General features: G+C 35.7%; 1 protein-coding gene across 1 annotated transcript; it reads right to left on the reverse strand.

Moving 5' to 3' along the window:
• Window positions 1-22,603: 22,603 nt before the first annotated feature.
• Window positions 22,604-23,939, reverse strand: LOC121726301 (centrosomal and chromosomal factor). Its single transcript, XM_042113597.1, has one exon. The coding sequence runs from the start codon at window positions 23,810-23,812 to the stop codon at window positions 23,213-23,215; it is 600 nt and encodes a 199-aa protein (XP_041969531.1). The 5' UTR covers window positions 23,813-23,939; the 3' UTR covers window positions 22,604-23,212.
• Between the last annotated feature and the right edge of the window lie 910 nt (window positions 23,940-24,849).

Raw genomic sequence — 24,849 nt, forward strand, 5'->3', positions numbered from 1 at the left:
AGGCGTATAAAGTTTATAAATTAGAGTGTATTTTAAATTTTTATCTAAATCGTCTAATTTAAATGAATGTGCAATTTAGGCACAGACGTCAAATATTTATTTAAATTAAATCTTTAAGTGTTATTGAGTTAGCAGATGGCATTAAATTTTATTTAGATGGCATGACGTTACATAAAATACCTATACATAATATTCGATGTAAAATACTAAAACTTTCCTCTTACTTTTTCTCTTTCTTCTCTTCTTCTCTATGTTACATACTGTAAGTACTTTACATATTATTATTAATCTATACTCTCCATGACCCCTGGAAAGAAAAATAAATTCTACTTAATTAAGTGACATTCCAAAAATGTTATTCAGCTACTGAGTCGACTGGAAATCGATACTCGGTGTACCAGGCACCCTTCAGATCCGATAATTTTCCCATCCTGATGAGTATCGTCTATGCTTGAATTTTATTTCTAAAGGCCGATAAAAAAATATTGGTGATTGGTAAAACAGTTCTACAGACCAATAAAAGTTCTAAACAGTTCGAAAGTCCAGAGGTAGAAAGAAATCATTCTAAGTGTGATTTAAATAGGTACTTTTTAGGGTTCCGTTAGCCAAATGGCAAAAAACGGAACCCTTATAGATTCGTCATGTCTGTCTGTCCGTCCGTATGTCACAGCCACTTTTCTCCGAAACTATAAGAGCTATACTATTGAAACTTGGTAAGTAGATGTAATCTGTAAACCGCATTAAGATTTTGATACAAAAATTTAAAAATTATTAAAAATTTTAGGCGTAGGTACAACTGAAACAAAAAAAAAAAATTTCATCTAACCTATGCGTGTGGGGTATCTATAGATAGGACTTCAAAAATCATATTGAGGTTTCTAATATCAATTTTTTCTAACCTGAATAATTTGCGAGAGAGACTCTTCCAAAGTGGTAAAATCTGTGTCCCGCCTCTAACTAATTCTAAAAAAAAATATATGACGTACATTACTATAAAACTACCAACGAAAATTAGTTTGAACGAGATCTAGCAAGTAGTTTTTTTTATACGTCATAAAAAGTAAACCTTAATTTAGAGTTACCTCGCGACCACCGCGCTCGGTCCACGCGTTATCGCACACCGACGTACGCAAGGCTCGCCTACTAGTTATCGTAACTACCTAACTAACATTATCGCGGGTGCTCCTGCCTGCAGGAGCACCTTATTTGTGATGGAGAAGATGTCGAGTACCCCCACTGTAAGTTATGCCAACGTTACCTCCAGAATAATGTACCCCAAGAAAGACCAAGCCATCGTAATAGATTCGATTGACGGATTGATGCTAAGAGATTATTTAATGGCACTCTCAACTGTAACAAAGTCGACGAATATTCGATTTATTTCCCGGATTGCTAACTCAAGAATTTGTGTTTACATGGATTCCAAAGAAACTGTAAATGAGCTAGTTGATGTAATTAAGACAATAAAAGTTAAAGATTATTTATTAGAGATTCGCCCATTGATTTCAAGAAACAAAAGGATTGTTTTATCGAATGTTTGCCCGATCATTCCCAACGAGGTTTTGATAGAAAAATTTAACGATATTAACATTAAAATCTTAAGCCCGATTACTTTTATGAAAGTAGGTATACCGGACCCTGGCTTCTCGCATATAATGAGTTTTAGGCGACAATTGTACGTTTCCCCCGAGGACGAAAAAAGACTGCCGGAATCATTACAGATCCAGTACGAAGACACCAATTACTGGATATATGTATCAAACGAGTCGATGAAATGTTTCGTTTGTAATACTATGGGACACTTGGCTAAAAACTGTCCTCAAGGTAACCACATATTATCTACTCCTAAAAACACTAGTGATGTCACACTAGGATCTACCGAAAACCCCAACTATATTTTAGAAGAGTCTTCAAATTCAAAAGTTCTGTCGCAGGCAGACAATACTAATTTACCGTCTAAAGATTTTGAAACCAGCAAGGGTATTAAAAGAATCCGTTCTTCTACGACATCAGAACCTTCTCATTCTGATTTAAATCAAACCACTGACCTTGTTATGGAAGAAATCGTACCATCGAGTGATTATACTAATGACACCGATAGTAATTTTTCATTAGAAGAAGAAATACCTAGTAAGAAAAACCTAAAAAAGAAGAAGAAAACACTAGATAACAGATCGGAAGAACAGGTTTGGACGGATATTAAAATTGAAATCAAGGAATTAGAAAATGAAGATGCCTTACCACACTTCCCCTTAACATTAGACCGATTTAGAAAACTCCTTGACGAAACGCGCAACAAACAGAATATACAAGAAATTTTACAAGATTATACTGAAAACACCGCTGAGTTAGTTACAATGTGCCTATTCATTCATCCGAAACTTAGTAGGAATTTAAAAAACCGATGTTCGAGACTAACGAGAAAACTACAAGAGCTTAGTTTAATGAAAGATAAGTGATTTCCTTTTGGTATATATTATTTATATAAGTTGTAATATTAAAATACATAATTCCATATACATATATTGGTAAGCTTATAAACATAATGCGAATTTTGCAGTGGAATGTAAATGGTTTTCATGTAAGATTTGAAAGCATAAAACTACTTTTGAATGATGTCGATCCTTTATGCTTTTGCATACAAGAAACTAATTTTAAAAATAATTATTTTGCTAAATTAAAAAATTATGAATGTTTCTATAAAAACCGAAATAACAGCAGTATTGCTAGTGGTGGTGTAGCCACATATGTTAAGCCCCATTTGTTACCTGAAGTTATTTGTATTAATAGCTGCCTCGAAGTTGTAGTGATAAGAATAAAATTCCCTTTAGAGATTACTATTTGTAACGTGTACATACCTAATAGCTGTTCTATTAACCATCTAGTATTGGACAATTTACTTAATCAGCTTCCAACACCTTTTCTTCTATTAGGTGACTTCAATGGACACCATTTTTATTGGGGCTCTAATCGTTGCGATCAAAGAGGAAAAATAATAGCAGAATGGTTAGATTTAAGTGATACTTTGATCCTTTTAAATAAAAACCAACCCACACATTTTAATTCTAGTAATGGCCACACAAGTAATATTGATTTATCTTTTGCTTCTCAAAATATATCAACTTATTTTGATTGGAATGCATTGGACTACCTTTATGACAGTGACCATTATCCTATTGTTATATCTGCAGAAGTTGAATTAAATCCTGATCGTGCATTAGGTTCTAAGCATTGGAAATATTCAAACGCTAATTGGTTAAAATTCCATGATGACATCGAAAACCATATAAAACAATTAGAAAAATTAAATATTACGTCATGTGTTTGCATCAATAAAACTTTAAAGGAATTCAACGACATCATTTTTAACTCCGCTGAATTAAACATACCTAGGACAAGTGGTAAGCTAAGAAATAATCAGGTACCATGGTGGAACGATGAGTATTCTAAGTTACTGAAAGATACAAAAAGAGCTTACAGAAAATATATAAAAATAAAAAAAGTTAATTTAAATAAACAAATTTTGGAAGAATATAATGAAGAGGATAAACGTAGGGAAGAAATATTGAAGATAGAATATCGTAAAGTAAGATCTAAGACTAGAAGAATTTTCAAAGAAAGTAGAAAAGTTAATTGGCAAAAATTTGTTTCATCAATAAATAGTCAAACACAGATAGGAACTGTGTGCAGAGAATTAATTCTATAAATGGTAAAAAGAAGAATAAAACAGAAATAATTTTAAAAAATAACGAAGGAAAGCTTTGTGGTAATCCTAAACTTAATTCAGAGTTATTGGTTAGAGCTTTTGCTGCAAATTCAAGCTCAAACAATTATAGACAAGAGTTTTTATGTTATAAAAAAGAAAAAGAAGATAGCTGTTCTGGTTTTGATAAGCTAAATAATGAAAATACTATTAACAATAAAATTACCTTAGAGGAACTTAAGCTCGTTATTCAAAAATTAGGAAATTCCAGCCCTGGTCCTGATAAAATATCAAATGTTATGATTAAAAAACTTCCATTATTGGCTCTTGAAAGACTTTTAGACATTTACAATTACATTTGGGTTAACCAGGTTTTTCCTGATTTATGGAGAGAAGCTATTGTAATACCCATCTTAAAACCCGGTAAATTAGCTACTACTAAATCGAGTTACAGACCGATTTCACTCACATGTAACCTTTGTAAAATTTTGGAAAAAATTGTTAGTAATAGGATCAGATGGTACTTAGAACGTAATCAATTTTTGTCATCTTTTCAGTTTGGTTTCAGACAACTTAAATCAACCCTAGATCATCTGAGCCTTTTAGAAGAAGATATCCTTAGGTCGTTTGCAAATAAGAATAAAGTAGTACTAATTGCCCTAGATTTGGAGAAGGCTTACGAAATGGTTTGGAAACACAGAGTAATATTGCTTTTACAACAGTTAAATTTAAAAGGTAACGTTTTAGCTTTTGTTATAAATTTTTTGTCAGATAGGTTTATAAGGGTTAAAATAAATGATGTCCTTTCTGAGCCCCTCTGCACTGAAAATGGACTTCCACAGGGGTCTGTTTTGAGTGTAATTTTATTTTTGTTGTCAATTAATAATGTCTTGGAAGTTATAAAACGACCCGTTAAAGGATATTTATTTGCAGACGACTTAACAATTTTATGTACTGGAAAAAACCTAAAACTCGTTGAAAAAATACTACAAGAGACTTTAAATAATTTGAGTAAATGGAGTCTAGAAACGGGCTTTAAGTTTTCTGAAACCAAAACAGAACTAATGGTAATGTCAAAAAATAAAAATAAGGAAAATGTTAACCTATTCATTAACAACTGTAAAATTAATGAAGTAAATGAAATAAAAATTTTAGGTCTTACCTTCGATTCTCGATTAAATTGGGTATCACACATAAAAAAACTTAAGTCCGAATGTTTTAACAGAATGAATATCATAAAAATTTTATCATCAAATAATTGGGGATCTGACAGTAAGTGTATAAAAAATACGTACAAAGCTTTAATTATGCAAAAGATTGATTACGGTTCAGTTTTATATGACTCAGCATCAAATAATATTTTAAAAATTTTAGATAGTATTCATAATACGTGTTTGAGATTAAGTTTAGGAGCCTTTCGTACTAGTCCTGTTAATAGTATTCTCGTTGAGTGTAACGAAATGCCTTTATCTTATAGAAGGAAGGAACTGTGCCTAACATATGCAGCCAAGCATGTTGTCAATAATATAGATTCTCTCTTTTTAAAATCTGCTTTATTATCAGACATAGAATTTAGTTTACGGCCTTCTCTTGCTGTTCCCCTAAGACTAAGGGTCAAAAACTATTTACACGAAATTAAATTAGACTTACCTCCATTATTTACACGTCATTTTCCTTTTAAGGTACCACCTTGGGACAAAAATGTACTTAAAATAAATGTAGATCTAGCTGAAATATACCCTCGTGAATCTACTCCAGATTATATTTATAGGAACTATTATTATGAACTGACGGAGAAATATTCAGATTATACAATGTTTTATACTGATGGATCTATTTTTAATAACAGAACAGGCTGTGCAGTCGTTTCAGAAAATTGTAATTATAAATATAGACTACCTGATTATACTTCTATATTAACTTGTGAGGCCATAGCTATCCTAAAATGTTTGGAGATTATTAGAATTACTCCTACTGTTTCAAGAAATTATGTAATATTTTCTGATTCACTATCGTGTTTAACTGCATTATTAAATAATAAAAATATTGATCCCTTAATTAATACTATAAAAGAAAACCTAATAAATCTAATAAGTAATAACTTTTCTATAGAAATTATTTGGATTCCTAGTCACCAGGGCATTCCGGGGAACGAAAAAGCAGACGCTCAAGCTAAGGAGGCTACGAAATTAAATCAGTGTAGTTTGTTAACTTCTAATGTTTCTGATCTTAAAAAATTTTTTCGGTTAAATATTAAAAAACTATGGAACAGCTATTGGGTTACAAATAATAAGAGTTATTTATACGAAATAAGAAAATCAATCTTCGAAAAATGTACCTATAAATTTAACAAAAGAAGAGATGAAATGGTAATAAATAGACTAAGAATAGGACATTGTAATGCTACACACATTCACCTAATTACTAAAACCCCTAAGAGCAAATGCACAAGATGTGATTGTGAATTGACCGTAAAACATTTTCTTATTGATTGTCCTATGTTCAATCCAGAAAGAAGTAGTGTAAAACTTCAAAGTACATTAAAAGATTGTTTGTTAGATTGGGAAAACACTTTAAAATTTTCTGTAATTTAATGTATTATTGTTATTACTTGTAGTCGCTAATGACCTTCGATGTTTAAAGCGACTTTAAATAAATAAATTAAAAAAAAAAAAAAAACCTTAATTTAACTTTCATGAAATCAACTGAAATATAAAAATAAATCGAAAATCCTTTAATTTCATTGAAAACCTTATTGCTGCTGCTGAACCCTTCATGGGCGAGTCCAACTCGCACTTGGCCGATTTTTTCTGTTTGGATTGGGGGATAAGAGTTGGTATTTCTGAAAAAAACAAGTTATTTCATAATTTGAATGTATCTATATTATGTTTTTACTGTTTTTTAGAAAGGTTCGAACTAGGACCGAAGCTGCACCAGCATTGCAATAAAATATGGATTGTTAGAATCGGAGCACATTCCAGAAAAACAGATCAATCAAGTATGAAGGGGTATTCGCAAACTGTGACGCTATCAGTCCACATTGGATACGTTTGGTATCATTACAGGATGCTCTATGTTCGTAGGGCAGGAAGCGCCGCTTCGTTTTTGTGTTGGACGGATGCGCGTATCGGACCCATCGGCTTTAATGACCACAACGCGGCCTTTCCTGTGCCCACTGCCGACTATGAAAATGTTTTCCTTTTGGCTTGATTACACCTACCGTGACACTCGGCCAAGCACTCGGCATGTTTATTATTGATCCATTGACGCCGGTGACACGGTCAGTCTGGCATCAGTTTAGTCCATCCGTTTGGTCAGATGACGGGAGAGTGATTTAACTCTAACCGATTAACGGTTGATTGACGCATTGATCATTTTTTAGGGTATTACTAACACTTCGATGTCTGTCCGTCTGATCGACTGTATGTCTCCAGGCTGTAACTCAAGAACGGTAATAGCTAAGGATTTGAAATTTTCACAGATTATGTAACAACCGCCGCTATAACCACAAATACTAAAAACAAAAGCCTTTTTTGTTCTACTTATATCATCAATGGCAACAGCTAGGTACTTGAATTTTCCACAAAATCCTTAGTTATAATATGTGTACTTTAATACATATTTAATAATAATATTAAAATAAAATAAAAAGTAAGGGTCCCATACAAAAAACACAATTTTTGGTCTAATTTTGCTCTATACTGGTACGGAGCGTGGGAACCGTACATTTTTCTGGGACAAAAAGTGTCCTATGTCCTTTCCCGGGACCCAAAGTATCTCCATGCCTTTCAGCAGAATCGGTTCAGTGCTTTAAGCGTGAAGAGGAAACAGACAGACACCACACTTTCGCATTTATAATATTATGGTATGGTATATATGGTATATGGTATATGGTATGGTATGGAAGTATGGATAGGTTTCCATTTCAACGACGCTTTAAGGTAATATATTTACCGTCGCTTATTCTATCACGAATCACAATTTTCACAGATTTTAGTTAATTTATGCACCGTTTTACGTTTTATCCGATTATGTACTTGAAAATGTGGCTCGATAAGGAAAACATTTTGTATAACTTTTCCGTCTGCATACCTAATATCTATAATTGTGAATATTTTAAGTAACAAAGGGTAAACAAGGAATAGGTATAGGACATAGGTGGTTACTGGTTATATTCCAACGTCCCGTCATTTATAAATAAAGGTTATCCTTAAGCGATAAATTCGGTATAAATACACTTATGTGAATTAAATTTCCTTGTTTATTTTCCCTTTAGTTATTAAAATAACTACAAAATAACCCTAGGTGTTGTTATGTTATCCTACCTTAAGCCTTAAGAGAGCAGCTAGTAGGTATGCTGTCCTTTAAAGTTTTACTAACGTTTATGTCACCATAGGTGGGTCTATCGCGCGGCCATACAGACTGTATGTGCGCAGCAGACTCAATCACACAAAAAGTGTGCCGTCTGCGATCTCCCTAAGTAGGTATACAAAAGTTTTGTAGTACCTAACTTAAGAAATCATGTCCATAAAAGATCGCTACGTTAGGGAGGGATCGGTGAAAAGAGAAAAGAGTTTTAGAAAATGATGTGTTTTGAGAAACTTTATTTTGTCCACTGAGTCACACGACTCAGTTATTTAGATCATCACCAAGTTTTACCATTTGTTTATTACTCATTCCTGACCTTTGCGGAAAATATGTAATGTATGTAAATAATGTGTAGTAAATAGCTTATGAACTTGAAGCAGCTGTAATCTAATCTAGCTACTATCAGAGAAGTCGATTCCTAACCAGATGGGGGACCTACCTAGTTTGATCGCGATATGTCAAACCCAGCCGACAGATTACAATTAGCATTGAATTGACATGATCCGCCCAAATTACGTTGGTCTGTCAACTGCATAGGAATCAATATCCTCGATGGTACATTTGTATCTTTTTTGTAATCCTCAGAGAGGTTTAGGCGCTACAACGTAAGAAACCAACAGATAGAGTTATCTCCGTAAATAGTAAGACTAATCTTCTCAGCGATTGATTGTTAGTGTAGAATGAAGATTGTTTGCATTGCTTTCTCAAAGTCTGTATTCAATTCCTTGCAACTTGCCAACAACTTGTATTTTGTGAATACCGCTTACAAACAGTCTTTGCAAGCGGTATTCACAAAACACAAAGAAAAGGAATACTTCAAGGCTTACATGCCAAATTATAAACTATTCATTGCCGGTTTAAGGCACAGTAAATCAGACGAATGGATTATAGCTGATATATTATGCAGTTCCTGCAATCGTATTTCTCATACTTCTAGTGGGACGTAGCTACATAACTACGGCATAATTATTACCATAATTAGCTTCTTTTATTACAATCACATGTAAATAAATGCTTGATTAGTCTAAATTGTGTATAAATGTTAATTCTTGACATTATTTTTTCCGGTATAATTAAAGTCCTGACAAGGCCCCCAGTAAAGATGAAAGTTTCGGATGTATTTCCATATTTAGATTTAATGGTGAGTACTTACCTGTTCTACCAGATATAAAAATCGTTAATAGCTCAAATATAAAATGTTGTCTGCATCATAATTTTATACCTTGTTTATACTTTGCTTATTCACTTCTTTAAAAGAAAAGCTAATATAGAAAATTTCCAAAAAATATTTTATTTATTCTTAAGACCCCATAAAGCATAACAATAGAGACAACGTATAGACACAATATATCGATGTTGCACTTCACTTCTACATCAGTACAATTAACTGCCTTTCAAAACTTTTCGCATATTCTAAAAATCCAATATCTTAAGATATCCATCCGACACGTAGAAAAACGCGATATAAATTTCCTATGAAATAGGTATAAATGTTAAACACGTCATCGCATTACCGATACCCTAGCAGAACGATGCCAATATCTTGGCACGGAACCGCAGAACGTTAGTACTACGAATGAATGGACCGCAACGGATTTTTTATACAAATGAGTATATTTAATGCGCTATAAACGCTCGCTCGCTCGCTCGACGCTCGAAATCGCCGCGATGTAATTTCGATGAAATTAGCATAAACTAATTTAGGTCAAATATCGAATAAAAATGAATCACAGTCGTTATCGCTTTATGGAAAGCGAAATTTACGATTCCGGATAGCGAAATAGGTAGGAACAATTTCAAACAACAAAAAAGCCCCGGATTTATAAATAGGTCGTTATTAGGCTACGGCGCCTACGGGCTACGGCCTATGGATGGCAGCGACTTAGGTTGGCTGCAGCGTCCATAGAAGCCGTAGGCATATCTCTATGGACGCTGCAGCTATCGAGGATATTGTACCATCAAGGAAATTGATTCTTAGGTAGTTGACAGACCACCGTCATTTGGTCAGATCAATTGTCACTTCAATGTTAAGTGATCTGTCGTCTGGATTTGACGTAACGCGAACAAACTACGTAGGTCCCCATCTGCCTAGGAATCAACATACACGATAGTACATGAGGCGGCAGAAATAAAGTGGCCTACTCTCATAAAATATAATATAAATCGGCACTGCCTATTAGCTATTAAGTTATTAATAGATATGAAAAACAACGATTCAGGGTCGCTTGGTCACAATACGTATATTATATTTTGTTCACATTCAAAATTAACAAATTTATTAATAAAATATTACGTAATAGTAGCTTCCTACTATGGTCTTCAAAAGAGTCAGCCTGTCGCTCCAATTTGTATGAACACGAGCGTATGGCGCTTCTACCTTGATCTATTTCTGTGGTTTGTACGATAGTCGGCCAATTTTAAATTGTAAGTCTGCGGGGACCCTAAGTCGTTTAGTGATCAAAACTGTCGTAGATTCTTAGTAGAGCTCGCTTTAGTAGTACTTATAGACTAGGCTATAAAAAGCCATATCATTACCTTCATACGCCTACGGCAGCTCTATATTTCATAAAATGTCTCGTTCTCGTGCCCGTACAAAATATTGCCAAGACATTGTATGCAGTAGGAACGATAAGAATATCGTAATCGTTCATATTTGCTATTTTTATAGCCCGAGAGCGAGTGCTATCACGACCAACACTTATGACCCAAATGCGCTGATAACGGTAATGGAACTGAAACGACAAAATGCTTAGAACTGCACTTTGGTCGTTACAGGCTTAATATAGTTATATCATACTTCATAGTATAATATTATACTACGATGATATAAGGTAGCGCGTCATTTTATATTTTAAATTAAATGAAATATTATATTATTTTCAAGTATAAAATTTAATAATTACACTGCATTAATATTTTATGATAATGGAAATCTGTCGTCCTACATTTTCCAATGAATATAAAATTAATGCTCTTAATGTTTATCATTTAGTATCGTCGGTTTTGAAAGCTTTTGATATAACAATAATTATTATTCAATCAATTATGAATCTAAAATGAGATTTGAATTCAAACTATTATTACCCATTAATTTTCAAATATTACAATATCATGCAATGAAATTACTATAATATAGATTATTATCGTTATAGCACTATACGAATTTAAATGTAATAATTTTTAAAATATATTACCCAAAATTTAAAATAAAATGTAGTACCTATGTAGATCTAATAATTTGATGAGTTAACAGTCTTCGTGCAGTTATGACTTATGTCGCAGAAATATTTTCTCGAGGCCAGAGGCCATCTCAAATCCAATATGATTTCGCTTGTCCGTCTGTCTGTTTGTTACCACTAACCCGGTTTTAACTTCTTAATAATATTATGTTCCTGAATCATCTACCTAGAGAAATTCGTACCACTTCCCTCCTAAATCCTAATATAACATTCCCTGTACTGCCACTTTTCAAGACTAAAATTACCCAAATTGGTTTAACCGTTCTAGAGTTTAAGCGAGACTAACAAACTTAAAAATTCATTTTAATTTAAAAGGATAGCGGGGTTGCATCTACACCAGTTTGGTATGAACGCAGCCTTACGTAGCCGTTCAAAAGATATTCCACGAGTTGTGTCAATAATTCAATTAAATTCGACGCATACTGACGTTACTTTAACCATCTTCATCGATTAATCGTGAGGCAATAACGATTATAAATTCAATTTTAGTAATTAATTGGACGGTTAATCGTGACTATTAGTGTTATAACTAGTGTTATTAGTAACACCACTAAATTCGATCGATCACGTCAGGGTTCTATCATCTAGCGAAGGCCACTTTCCAATTTAAAAGTAATTTTATCATCAATAGTATCTGGGGACACGGTAGTGTCACCGCCGAGACGAGCCAAGCGAAGCGCAAGGGCACTACGTCACCTTTTCTCGTAGTGTCTCGCCGTTTTTTTGAACCTTCATAGAATTGGTTTCTGTTGTAGCAGATAGTTTACATTTTCAGGATATGATGTCAATTATAGATGATGATATAATATAAAATACGTGTATCATAATCAGCGTAGACGCCATGTCACTGGGACAGGACAAAGGCAGGGCTGCAAATTACTATGGAATAGTAAAAGCCTCAGAACATCATGAGGAAGTCTACGTGAATCGTCTACGAGAATAGAGGGGATGGATATATATATATATATCCATAGATTCAGAAGCTTGGCTCTACATTAGATCTGATGTCTTTCACAGGGCAAACCTTTTGTGATCGTCGAGGTAACATTTACATGAAATGTTTTAGTGGGATATAATATTACTGCAATGTTTGCATCTAGAAGCAGCACCAGCATAGACAGTAGGTATAGAAAAAGTTTTATTTGACGTTTGACGGCGTTTCTGTTATTATTCTGTTATTAGTTATGACGGGTACAACATGTCGGATATCGTACAAATGTTGAAATATTTTATACTTAATGAGGTTTTGTGACTTGCTATGCAAATATATTTTATGTGAATAATGCAGCATAGCCTCAAGAGTTATAATTAGTACCAAAGTAGAGCCATATTACTAAATAGATAAGCCTATTTGTTTCAATTAAATAATTTGACAGATAAAAATAATACGTCATATTTGTTAAGTTGTGATTAATTAATTCCCAGTTAAACGTTTTGACTTCTTTCCTCGCTCTATGCGTATTACGTAGGTACAAAATAAATTATTAAGAAAGATGAGGCAAAATACTGATTCTTAACCTATACAGCTGTACTATGATACTATCTGTCTACCTATGGGTAGGTAGATAGAATTTATTGCGTTTCATGAAGTAGGTGCTTGTGCGTTGAGTAAATGTTATCATAACAATAAATTTACTCAAGTAAAAGCCTTAGAACTATGAGTTACGAGTGTCGCACCCAAACAGCTTCCTACGTATATAGTAGAAAGTGAAGACTAGCTTATAGAATGTCATATGCCGTGAGAATGACTTGGCTGTATATTATTATCTGTTCGAGGAAAATGTCAAGTATCTTGGCCTTCCACACTTGGCAGGAAAAAAGATAATCAAATGTCAATTGTTATCACCGGACATAAAGTTAATATACTAGGTACCTACCTAGTATATTAACTTTATGTTACCGAATGGAATGGGTATTCCAAATTTAAAATAAGTAGGTAATATTATTATGATGGGTAGGTACTAGGTAGTTTAGGCGACAATCCCAGGGCCCAGGCTTATAAATTAAAATACTACATAGTTCTAAATTTTATTTTTTAGGGTTTTTACCTGTAATTAATAGTATTAAAAATAAAATAATCCACTTCATACTTTTATAGATACAATTGAAATGTTGTTTTCGTTTTATTATAATAGGTACGTAATAAATATTAATGATTTAAGTTACAAAGTCTAATGCCTTTTAAGTTCATCTAATGAAATTGTAATGCATTAACCTGAAAAGGTATAATTAATCATGATTTTTTTAAAATAAATTGACTTAAAAACAAGAATGTCCATATTGTTAAAAATCGAGGACCAGTTATATTTATTATAGTACTTAACTATTTTAATCATGTTTTGAATATTATTCATTAAGGAGATCATTATAATTATACAGAGTGAAACGAAACTGAGTGATAATACTTTAGGGTGTGTACTGTGTACAATGTACATTACACATAAGAACACAATATTATATTCCTTACGCCTCCGTGGTCTAGTGGTATAGAGCGCAGCTCTTGACTCGGAGGTCGTGGGTTCGATTCCCGCGTTGGAAACATGTTATTTCCAAGTTTGGTTAGGACTTAGGACAATGTAGGCTGATCACCTGATTGTCTGACAAGTAAGATGATCCATGCGTCGGATGGGCATGTAAAAAGTCGGTCCTGCGCCTGATGTCTCGCCAGTCGTGTCGGTCTTCCGTCCCACTGGGTTATGAGAGTAAAGGAATAGAGAGTGCTCTTGTGTACTGTACTACTACACACTACTACTAGTACTACTCTTGTAGCTGGCCTGGTTTCTATGAAACCGGTCACCGTCACCGAATACCGGTGTGGGAACTATTAATATGTTCCTTGTAGAGAGTTCACCATGAAAGTCGCAGAGCAGAAAAGCCAAATTTTATTTTGGGATTTGTATGGGCAAGCGCCCCAGCGTCGGGAGTTTCCCCATACAAAATTTAAAAAAAATGGTCTTTCAGCGCTCTACTTTTACAGTGAACTCTCTACTAGGAACAAATGTACACCCAAAAGTATTATCAGTTATCACTTAGTTTTGTTACACCTTGTATTAATTGAGCTAAAATTACATTATTAACGCGGTCTTTTTTTTGTACCTTAAATGACGTTTATTCCGTGATAAGCGTGCCGTATATTATAATTTAAGCTTAATTACAAGACAAATTAATGTTTTATGAGATGAACCGGTGCGTTCCTGCAGTAGGTTATAAATGACACGGTACTAAAATAAGATATCATGCACTTTATTTCTTCGTTTATGTTTAGAGCCATGCTTCGGTATGAATGGGCCGGCTCGACACGTGAAACAGCGCTTGCGCTGTGTTTCGCCGAGTGAGTGAGTTTACCGGAGGCCCAATTCCCTACCCTTCCCTTCCCTACCCTTCCCTATTCCCTTCCTTACCTCCCCAACTCTGTAATCCTATTGTCTCTTAAAGGGCCGGCAACGCGGCATTCTCGTACGATTGTTTGAGTCTCAAAACGGTTTCGTGGTACGCCCCCTGATTACACCTACCGACTACCGAGTGAGTGGAGTGACAGTACCCTCGGCCAAGCACTTGTTATGTTTATTAGGTATATGATATTAAGTCCTCGGCTGGAGGCACTGTCTCGCCGCTCTACTCGGTAGATGTAATCAGGCCTTGAAGACGAGACTGCATTAGGTTGCAGCAGAGCAACACTTCAAGTTCCATAGAACTGATGTGTGGTTTCGCGTAACTTAATGCCGCGTAGTGTGGCTTGGCTCATGTGATATACACAGAATATTTGGCCGTGAGCGCCGTGACGTGTCGCGTTGCAGTCACAGCGTAGTGTCGCCTAGTGCGGTCTCACCTTAAGAGGATACACCAGGGGCTAGAGAAATGAAAAAAAAGTACGTGTAATATCTATAGCTGTCTCCCTTACCTCAAGCCTATACCGCAGAACGCGATAGAGACAACTGCAGAAAATCCAGAAAATCAACGATTCGTTGTCCCCTGATTCCTTCTCCAAAACTTAACCGATGTAAGTAGTTTTTTCATTAAAGATTTAAAAAAGGATTGAGCTATGTTCCTATGTTTTGCTTTTTTTGTATAATCTAGCCAAATCTGTTTTCTGAACGTTTGAACACAGCGGAAAATCTGGCCATTTTTTTGGGTTTTTGAACGTTCATATCTTATTTAACAATTAAATTATGACAAAAAAGAAAACATAGGGACATTGTATTAGTGGCCGTAGATATTCAGGAAAAAAATTATAACTCTACTAGCATTATCCAGGGAGGAAACAGGGGACAACGTTTGTATGGAAAAAAGGGCGGTGTGGACTCCTCTTAACAATTTAAATCAGCTCCTCCAATATTACGCTCCGTATTTTCTTTCTGCAGTAAAAAACTTCTCTCCGTGTGACTACATTAATATGATTTATAACCAAGCCCATTTGAGTACGAAAAACATTAAAATTATCTGCAATCTCCTTAATGATCGGCCGTTAGAACTAAAAATAGATAAAAAGTATTAAGAGACTTCCATTTCGCTTTTAGGTCAGCCGCTCGTCAGTCCATGGGCATGTCACTCGTTTCAAGAACGCAACAAAGTGTTCTTTGAAACGTACATGTTTTTAGAGCTTTTTATATATTTTCTTTGAGACGCGTCTGCGAACTGACGAGCTCTTAAATTATGTAAGTCTTGATACTTTTTTAGAGATGTGAATATTACTTAGTGTTGTAAAGTGTTCGCTCTGTAAGTTGATTGTAGATGAAATTCATGTCGTTTTATGTAATTATCTGTATTCTTTAACAATAGTTAGGTACGATACCATTTACATCGATCATTTTTATCACCAACAGTGTGTTACAATTACCTTATATAATCTAAAAATAAATTAGCGTATGAGATAATTACGTGGGAGAGCCATGCTTCGGCACGAATGGGCAGGCTCGACCGGAGAAATACCACGTTCTCAAAGAAAATCGGCGTGAAACAGTACTTGCGCTGTGTTTCGCCGAGTGAGTGAGTTTACCGGAGGCCCAATTCCCGTCCCTATCCTCCCCTATTCCCTTCCCTTCCCACCCCTTCCCTCCCCTATTACCCTATTCCCTCTTAAAAGGCCGGCAACGCACCTGCAGCTCTTCTGATGCTGCGAGTGTCCATGGGCGACGGAAGTTGCTTTTCAGGCGACCCGTTTGCTCGTTTGCCCCCTTCTCTCATAAAAAAAAAATTAAGCACGAGTGTGCAGCGTGAAATCCCCTTAATTTACCATTCAATTCCGAAGCATTTAACAATTTTCAGCGAGACAGACAAGTAAAAAACCATGCAAAAACTTATCACGATCACCGACTTCGAACTTTCTAAATCTAAAAACTTTAGTTTCGTTTCATTTGAGATGTCTTTTTCGCGGAAGAAGAATAAAAACGTGGTAGTAATACTAAAAGCATGAGCAGCTAATTGTTTTACAAAACATCAAAGTACTCTAGGAATGAAGGAGAAAGGTTTATCGTTGTCTCTTCGCGTTTCTTAAGCTTATTTGAATTTTGAAGCGTTTTGGGGTCCGAATTTACAGTAATTATTGTAAGGTCTATCCATACCACTAAAAGTGTGTCTGTTGTGTTTAGATTTTAGGGGGCTGTTGAAGCAAAAATTAGAGAGACCTCTTTTATGATAATGGTAATAAAAGCATTCCATATTTAAATAAAATTATCACACAAACGCGTCCTAATCCACAGATAAAATGAAAACCTGTACCGCTTACCGCTTATGCAGCTTCATTCCTTGAACATTATTATAATTTGACACGGTTTTCAGAACATAATATAAACCATTTATAGTTTTTACCGTCGGTGATTAAGTTAAAAAACCTTATGCCACACCGCTTTAGAGAAAAAGTGCATTTAGACTCAAGCGCTCTCCCCACTTTCGAGAGGTTGAAAAAGTAAATATAATTCAAGTGGAAAGTCTGCATAAGTGAAGTTATTTTGCAAAAGAATATACTTATGTAAGCTAGCCTATTTGCAAGAAAAACGTTTTATACTAGAAGCGCTATCTCTATGGCAGATCGCACAAGTAGGTAATATACTGAAGGAATATTGTAGCTGAAATAATTCGCTTGAAGAAGACTACCGAATATTATTATGTTTTCTATAATAATCATTATTAAACTACACAACTAAGTAAACTATAATGTTTACTATTGACTGACTCTACCTAGATAGGTCATTACAGCAGCATGTTATTCGCGCCATGTTTTGGGAACTACATTAAAAACTTTTGACGCACGTCGGAAACGCTACATTTTGAAGCGGATATGGCTGTTTGAATCGGATACGTTTGTTTGAATCGGATGTGTTCGTTTGGACGACAAAGTTTCGTTTAAATCGATTGCAATATCGATTTAACAACTCTAGAAAACGTTCAGGAACGTTAATTGTTTCGCCTCATGCGACTCGATTGTATCGATGTTTGTGAAAACCCTCCTTTCCGCCATTCCTCTGGTTTATAAACACGTAATGCTGGTATTTACGTCTTTTGCATGAGATCACGTTTTCTGTTCGATGTTTAATTTAAAAGGTAACATGTTTTAAATAAATACATATCGCATACATAAACAATCGAACATTTCATGTTTAAACATCGGTAAAAAATAATTTAAAGTATTTCATTTGTTTCATATTCAAACGCATGCAATTTTCTTACTTATTTTCCTCACCAATATTTCATAGTTTGTTCTTTATACTAAAGTATTTCAACTCAGATTAAGTTTTGTGACTTGCCTTGTGGCTTATATGATGACAATAATTTCACGGTAGAAGCTGGTATCATTTCTAATAATAATTTCCTCGTATCCTAACACTCCTAGTTCCGTAAATTCGTACCCAAAGTTGGTACTACTAATATAATATACTCTATGCCCAAAGCGTAAAAATGACCCTATTACTGAGACTTCGACGTCTGTCTGTCTGTCTCCAGGCTGTATCTCAAGAACCGCTATGGCTAGACTTTGAAATTTTCACAGATTGTGTATATCTATTATCTGTAGCGGCTATAACAACAAATACTAAAAACAAAATAGTTAATATTTAATTAATACAACAAACGTGTTTTTTTTTTTGCTTTTTTTGCTCGTAAACCATATTATAGGTGCTCCCTCACCGGGAGTATTCGCTTGTTACACGTTACAGAGTCGAGCTTTACAATGCGCACCTTGTAATGATACAGTGTGTAATATCTTGATTCTTGATACAACTTGTAACATCAACTAGCTATGGAATGCTCAAAGTCGAATGTTACATTACACGCGAATGCTCGACAGTCAGTGAGGTAGTATTGTAAAGTAATGCTCAAAGTCGAATCTCGCGGTGAGAGAGCACTTTAATGACTACAGGTAGCCACTTTAAATATTCACAAAATCCTTAATTATGTTCGTACTTTAATATTTAAATTAAAATAAAATAAAAATTTAAGGGGGGCTCCCATACAAAAAACACAATTTTTGTTTACTTTCGCTCTATAACGGTACTGAACCCTTAGTGCGCGAGTCTGTCTCGCACTTGGCCGATTATTTATTTATGTGTTATAATAATATAATATGTAATATTATAGTAAACGGTAGATTTTAATTAGAATCTTCAATCATTTGTCCCGCTTCTCGTGTGAGCGTAAATAAAGAGTTTACATGTACCATCATGTACATAACATAGTTTAAGTCCACTAGAAAGTACGATAACGTTGTGAATGTTAATAAAAATACGTCTCGTTTTGTACGTTTAAGCACCTATTATTTATTTATAACGCGAATGTTTAAAGTTAATTGTGACCATTAAACATTATTATCCGCAGTTAGCATAAAATATGCATAATTGTACTCGGAGACTTTGTCCCTGATAAACACATAAAAGCTCATTTAGCTCATTAAAGCAATAGCGATAGCAGTTTAGCTTTAACTATGCTCCGAATACGGCTACAAAAATGTTTATCGCGCGATACGGACAAATTCTACTTTACCCGTTTAATGGAAAAACAACTAAATGTTATTTAACGACCAATTTACTGAGAAATGTTTGCTCGATGACGGGGAGTAAAACAGTCGTAGCTGAACACGAAAATGTTTAGTGTCTCTGTGAATGTTTATTGGAATTCATATTATTAAAAGTTATAGTAATAAAATTACATATCTGCTAACTTTTCAATCATTCATCATCTTAATAGCTGCCCATTAATTCATATCATCATCTATACCGCATATTGCCGAACAAGTTTTGAAACTAAAACGAAAAATATTTTAGATAAGTACTATTATAGCCTGTCAAGAAAGTGGAGATATTAAAAATTGGCAATATCGTAGTGTCATCCCTTTCAAATCAATCTAAGAAAAAAAGGATGACACTACGATGTTGCCACTTTTTAATTTCTTCACTTTCTTGACGGACTATACTGAAAAGTACAAACATCAATTTACTTAAATCTACACATAAAATTTATTTCAAATTTTAATTGCCATCGTTACATGTTCGCGCTAAGTGAACGCTTTATTTAAAATAATATATTCGAGTGGAATTTCTTTTATAATTATAATCGTCATAATAAATATAATGACGGCGTAATAAAAACTGTAATGTGTGCGCGCGGCTTAATTACGTTGCATTGTTGATATCAGCTGAGCGGTGCGGCTGTGTGCGTGGTCGCGACGCGCCGCGCCCCCACACACACACACCACGTCAGCTGATCGCCGTCGCCATAACAACCGTTCGCCGCCCGCCGCCCGCCGCGCCGCGCTCCACACCTATTAATCATCGTTCGTTTGCTTATTTTAATTGATAATTTGATTTAATTGATGAGATAGATTTTTGTGGCTGGTTTTGGTTTTTTTTTTTGTTATTAGTCACATGTAATTCTTTGATAAGGAATATTCAGGTTATATTTTACAATAATTTAATGATACGCGATAAATATTTTGATACGCTTCCATGAGCAATTATAGCTAAAGTGTAATATTTTTTTAGGTACGAAACTATTCCATTTTAATGTAATTAGTTCCAATTTTCATAGTTCCATTCATTTTAAATTCGTGGTATTAACTTTTTAGCTACTTCGAAAAGTAGTTAATAAATACCAAGAAATTCCGGTTACAATGTGTTTGTACAGAAATATCTGAAATCAAACTGAACACTCCTCAAAACATGAAAGAGTTCCGATCCCTATTTGCGTCCCTGTCGCTCCTATACGGCTAGGCAACTAGACAAGGATAGAAGGCAGGACGCCCACCCGTCAAGTTCGGCACATAAAATGGCCGATGCTTACTTAGTTTCGTGATCGTTCAGGGAGAGGGGTTATGTCGGTAATATTATGTTTTATGATAGGCGGGTGGGCGCGCTATAAATCGGATATTCGTTTTAGAGATAATACTGCCGATAAATAATACTTGCGTTTCATGAAATACAACGTCGTTTTTCAAATTGGATGGTTCAGTCCAGTTAACTGTTAGTGCACTGATCGTTGAGGAAGCCTATAATTACGGAATTGCTACTTGGATCGTGCGTCGTTATCAGAGCGAGACGAAGTAGCCCATTATATTTTTGCGATCATCATTCACACTAATGCTTTTAGCTTTACTGCTTTATGCGTCGCTTTATATTTTAAAGTTGCTTACTTCACGGCTTAAACTGTTTTATTTGTATGCACCAGTCACCGTGGAACTAAAATAGCCCGGATGCCAGTAATAACAAATTATTATAACACATGTCTATCGGATTCACATCTACCTTTCTTAAAATTAGATTGATGTTCCAAATTGTAACAAAAATTCAATTAATCTCTTCAAATAAAAGATTTTTTTATTAACAACATTTAATAACAGATTTTCAGTTCCAAAACACCATTACAAAGCGTCTGGTATAAGACATAATTTAACAAAATATGACTTTGTTTTGTATTAGATAAGTTTTCTTGTTACAAAGCATCTAAACTCGAAGTGTATTCGTTAGTGCTCGCAATATCAGGGTCATAAAAAGTAACAATAAACATTTTATGATAGCAGAAATATAAAATAAAATGGATTTACGTCGCTCCCCTCACTCAGATGGGAATCATTTTCTTTCTTATGACAAGTTATAAAAGAAGGAAGTTATTTAGCTATTAAACATGATGGATCCAGCATACCAAATATACTTGGTGGTTGAGGTTTATTTCTTCGAAGTCATTTAGAAAATAATATTATGATTACTAATGTTTTCTTGTGATCACTGATCACTGTAAGAAATGTATATTTTCCATGGTCTTGCCTACTGCCTATTAGGAATATATTACACGCTGCAGTCTTGTTTGAATATAATATAATCTGAATTTAGAAACAATATTCTACTGTCAAGTTTAGTAACAATGCAGATTTTAACAATGAAGATATTGTTTATCTTATTTGCAAATCAGATAGCCGATTTGAATATTATTATAAAAGTTAGCAACATAATATAACATAAATCCATGTTTTTTAATAAATATATAAAAGAAATTAACCTATTTGGCCTTATCCTAGAGCAAACACTATTTAGGACCTGAAGGGCTAGAACTAGAACATGGCTACAACCAAATGTTCTTAAATTTTGTTTTATGGAATATGTAAATATATCTATCTGGAAATAACGGATTTCTAAACTAATTAATTACAATTTTATAATTTTGAAATTGTTGTATAGATAGAAAATTTTATTTCGAATGCCCTTTGGATGGTCTTGTCAAAATGTGAAAATTTACATAGATGATTTAGTTGTTTGTTATTACTTATTACAATAAAGGATTGTGATAGGTTTAGTTGGAAATTGCCAGATCCAGAAAAATATTGACAATAATTATTATTTAAGTAGGTACCGTGGTTTTTAAAATATTTACTTATTCAACTTTTTGTTTTTCTAAATTAGTTATGCAATTTTAAAATGTTCGCTTTAAAGCCATTCTAAGAAGATTAAATTTTAGTTCGTTTTTAAAACAATTCTGTACATTTAACAAATACGTAATTTCGACAAAGAGCAAAAGTAGTTAGTAGACCGCAAGATAAAGTAAGGTTTACATAATATTATCGCATAGCATGATACCAGCTAACAGAACCATGTGCACACTGCACACCCACAAATAATCCATTTCAGACTTTGACGGCAAAGTGGAAACTTTCAGCTATACTTACGTCCCAAAAGTTAGCTACATCCAAATCCATGTAATAAGAACACAAGTCCTGTTCGCACTAGCAGGTAGAACCAATTTCACTGGCACACAGAAGCACATCTATCAGGGTCGCAGACACAGATCGCGGTCGGGTTAAATAAAACGATGCTTTAGGGATTTTTGTAAAAAGATAGTTATATTTTTGGCATTGGACTATGACACAATATAATACTATGATATGCTAAGTAAGCGTTTTATAAAGACTTTTACATGCCGAATATTTGTTAATCAGACTATTCATCAGAGGACTCTTTATATATAATTTTAACAAACATAACTGCTTACAAAATGAGAGTAGAATACGTTTCTAGTTCACCACTCGAGACCGTCTAGAACTCGTCGCCTAACGAAAACATAACTATTACTAGTATTATTCGTAATATTTTTTCTCACTTTCATTTTTTTATTCTATAGGTACATACTTTATTATAATACAATTTTTGAACATATAATTATCGATATGATAATATCTTATACAGGAATACGCAACAGATCAGCGACGGTACAATAATTTACCATGAAGCATCGGTTAATGCGACTGCGAATAAATAGTAGTCGTGTCGGGAGCACGTCCCGAGACATCGTCCGGCGCGAGAACACACAAATCAACGTTCAAACAATATCGACGCACATAGGTACTATTTGGTATCGGGTCCGGGCGCGGCGCGGCACTTATCACTAACTAATTACAAAGAAACATCACAGACACCGGCCCCGGCTACATGTAGATCGGCAGCTGCTGCAGCGCGCGCTTGTCGAAGCGCTCGTAGTGCGCGGCGGGCGGCAGCCGCGCGATATCACAGTCCAACTCGGGTGGCAGGTAAGGGTGCGCCTTGAGACGCGCCCTCGCTAGTTTGCCACCACCTTCGGCCACATACTCGGGCCGGTAACGTCTCGTATCCTCGGGTAGACGAGCCCGCTGAGCCGCCACGGGCGCGGGCGGCGGTGCCGGTGGAGCCGGTGCCGCTCGGCAACAGCGTCGCACGGTCCGCGCTCGGGCCCGGGCATCCGGCGCGGCTGCGGTGGCCGTCGCGGCCACTCCCGCAGCACTCGCCACGTCGCCGCGTGGGAGGTTGTTCACGAACGGCACTCGCCGGAGGCTCTCGAGCCTCCGGAAATGTGAGGGGTGGATCATCAGCAGCGGCTCAATCTTGACGCCCTGCGGTGGCTTGGCACAGTCGGGAAGCTCGTATTCGATACTGCAGTCTACGTGTAAAGGCACCGAGTAATCCTTGGGCGCGAGCGAGGCGGGTCGCGCGTCCCTGCCAAAACGGTCGGCGGCGGCGAAATCGGCCTCGCCGCGGGCGTAGCCCGTCATCTCGGCGGGCGCGGCCTCACGGCATGTGCGCCGCGGGGCGCGCGCCGATCAGCTGATTGTGCGAGCTGGAGCGCGCGGACGTGCGCGCTGGTCGGTGGCTAGCGCAAGACTGAGTGTGACGCCGCGCGTGCGCCCGCCCCCCGTACTTCGCGCCGCCCGCCCCGCGCCCCCGGGGGCAGCGCCGGCCCGGCGCGTCCCGTCCGATCGATAAAAATGGCGGCTCGTAGGCGACCGCGGGGCTGCGCAGACGAGCCGCGCGCCCGGCCCCGGCCGGCTATTGTGACGCGAATGTCAAACAGCTGACTGCGACCGGCATGGCATCGCACACATAAACAACGTCCCCGGCACACATTGTTTTTCTTTAGGTCATATTATTGTCTTACCGTTGCTTGTGCCTTAATTATGTAAACATTGTCGTTTCAGGATGGAACGTGCAATATTATTTAAAAAGTTATCAGTTTTTAATATTTAAATATCTTTACCGCAGTTAATATAAAAATCAAAAAAGGTGAAAACATCTCTGATTGTAAATAGGGGTTGATAGTCAATAAAATTTTTAATTTACATATTTTCATATCCTAGAAACAAAATATAATATTATTTTCTAAATAAAATAGAATTATTAGTCATTTAGCCAAGAAAAATTAAAGTAGAACAAAAGGAGCCTTAAAGTCTAGGAATTTGCTCACAAAAGAAATGCCGATATACCTAGTAAAAACTATGTGAAAGGAGAATTTCCGAGAAAGCCTCCCCAGTCGGCGCCCGATGTAATCTCGGCTTCGTGTCTCAGGCTCTAAGCCGAGCTTCATGCGACACTACAGAGCCATTCAATTTATTTTGTCCGATTCGAAATATGATAAACGAAGATACCTATTGGTTTTCTTTACTGCGAAGTGCGAAGTTACTGATTGAAATATAAAGTACACCTGTGTATGTACGTTTCGCTATTGGTGGTCGCGTAAAGTGGTTTTACAGTAACTGTTACAGTTAATTGTATAAGTACCTTATATAATAGTTTAACACCGTAAAATAATATA

Source organism: Aricia agestis, chromosome 4, assembly GCF_905147365.1.
Source record: "Aricia agestis chromosome 4, ilAriAges1.1, whole genome shotgun sequence".
Lineage (NCBI taxonomy): Eukaryota > Metazoa > Arthropoda > Insecta > Lepidoptera > Lycaenidae > Aricia > Aricia agestis.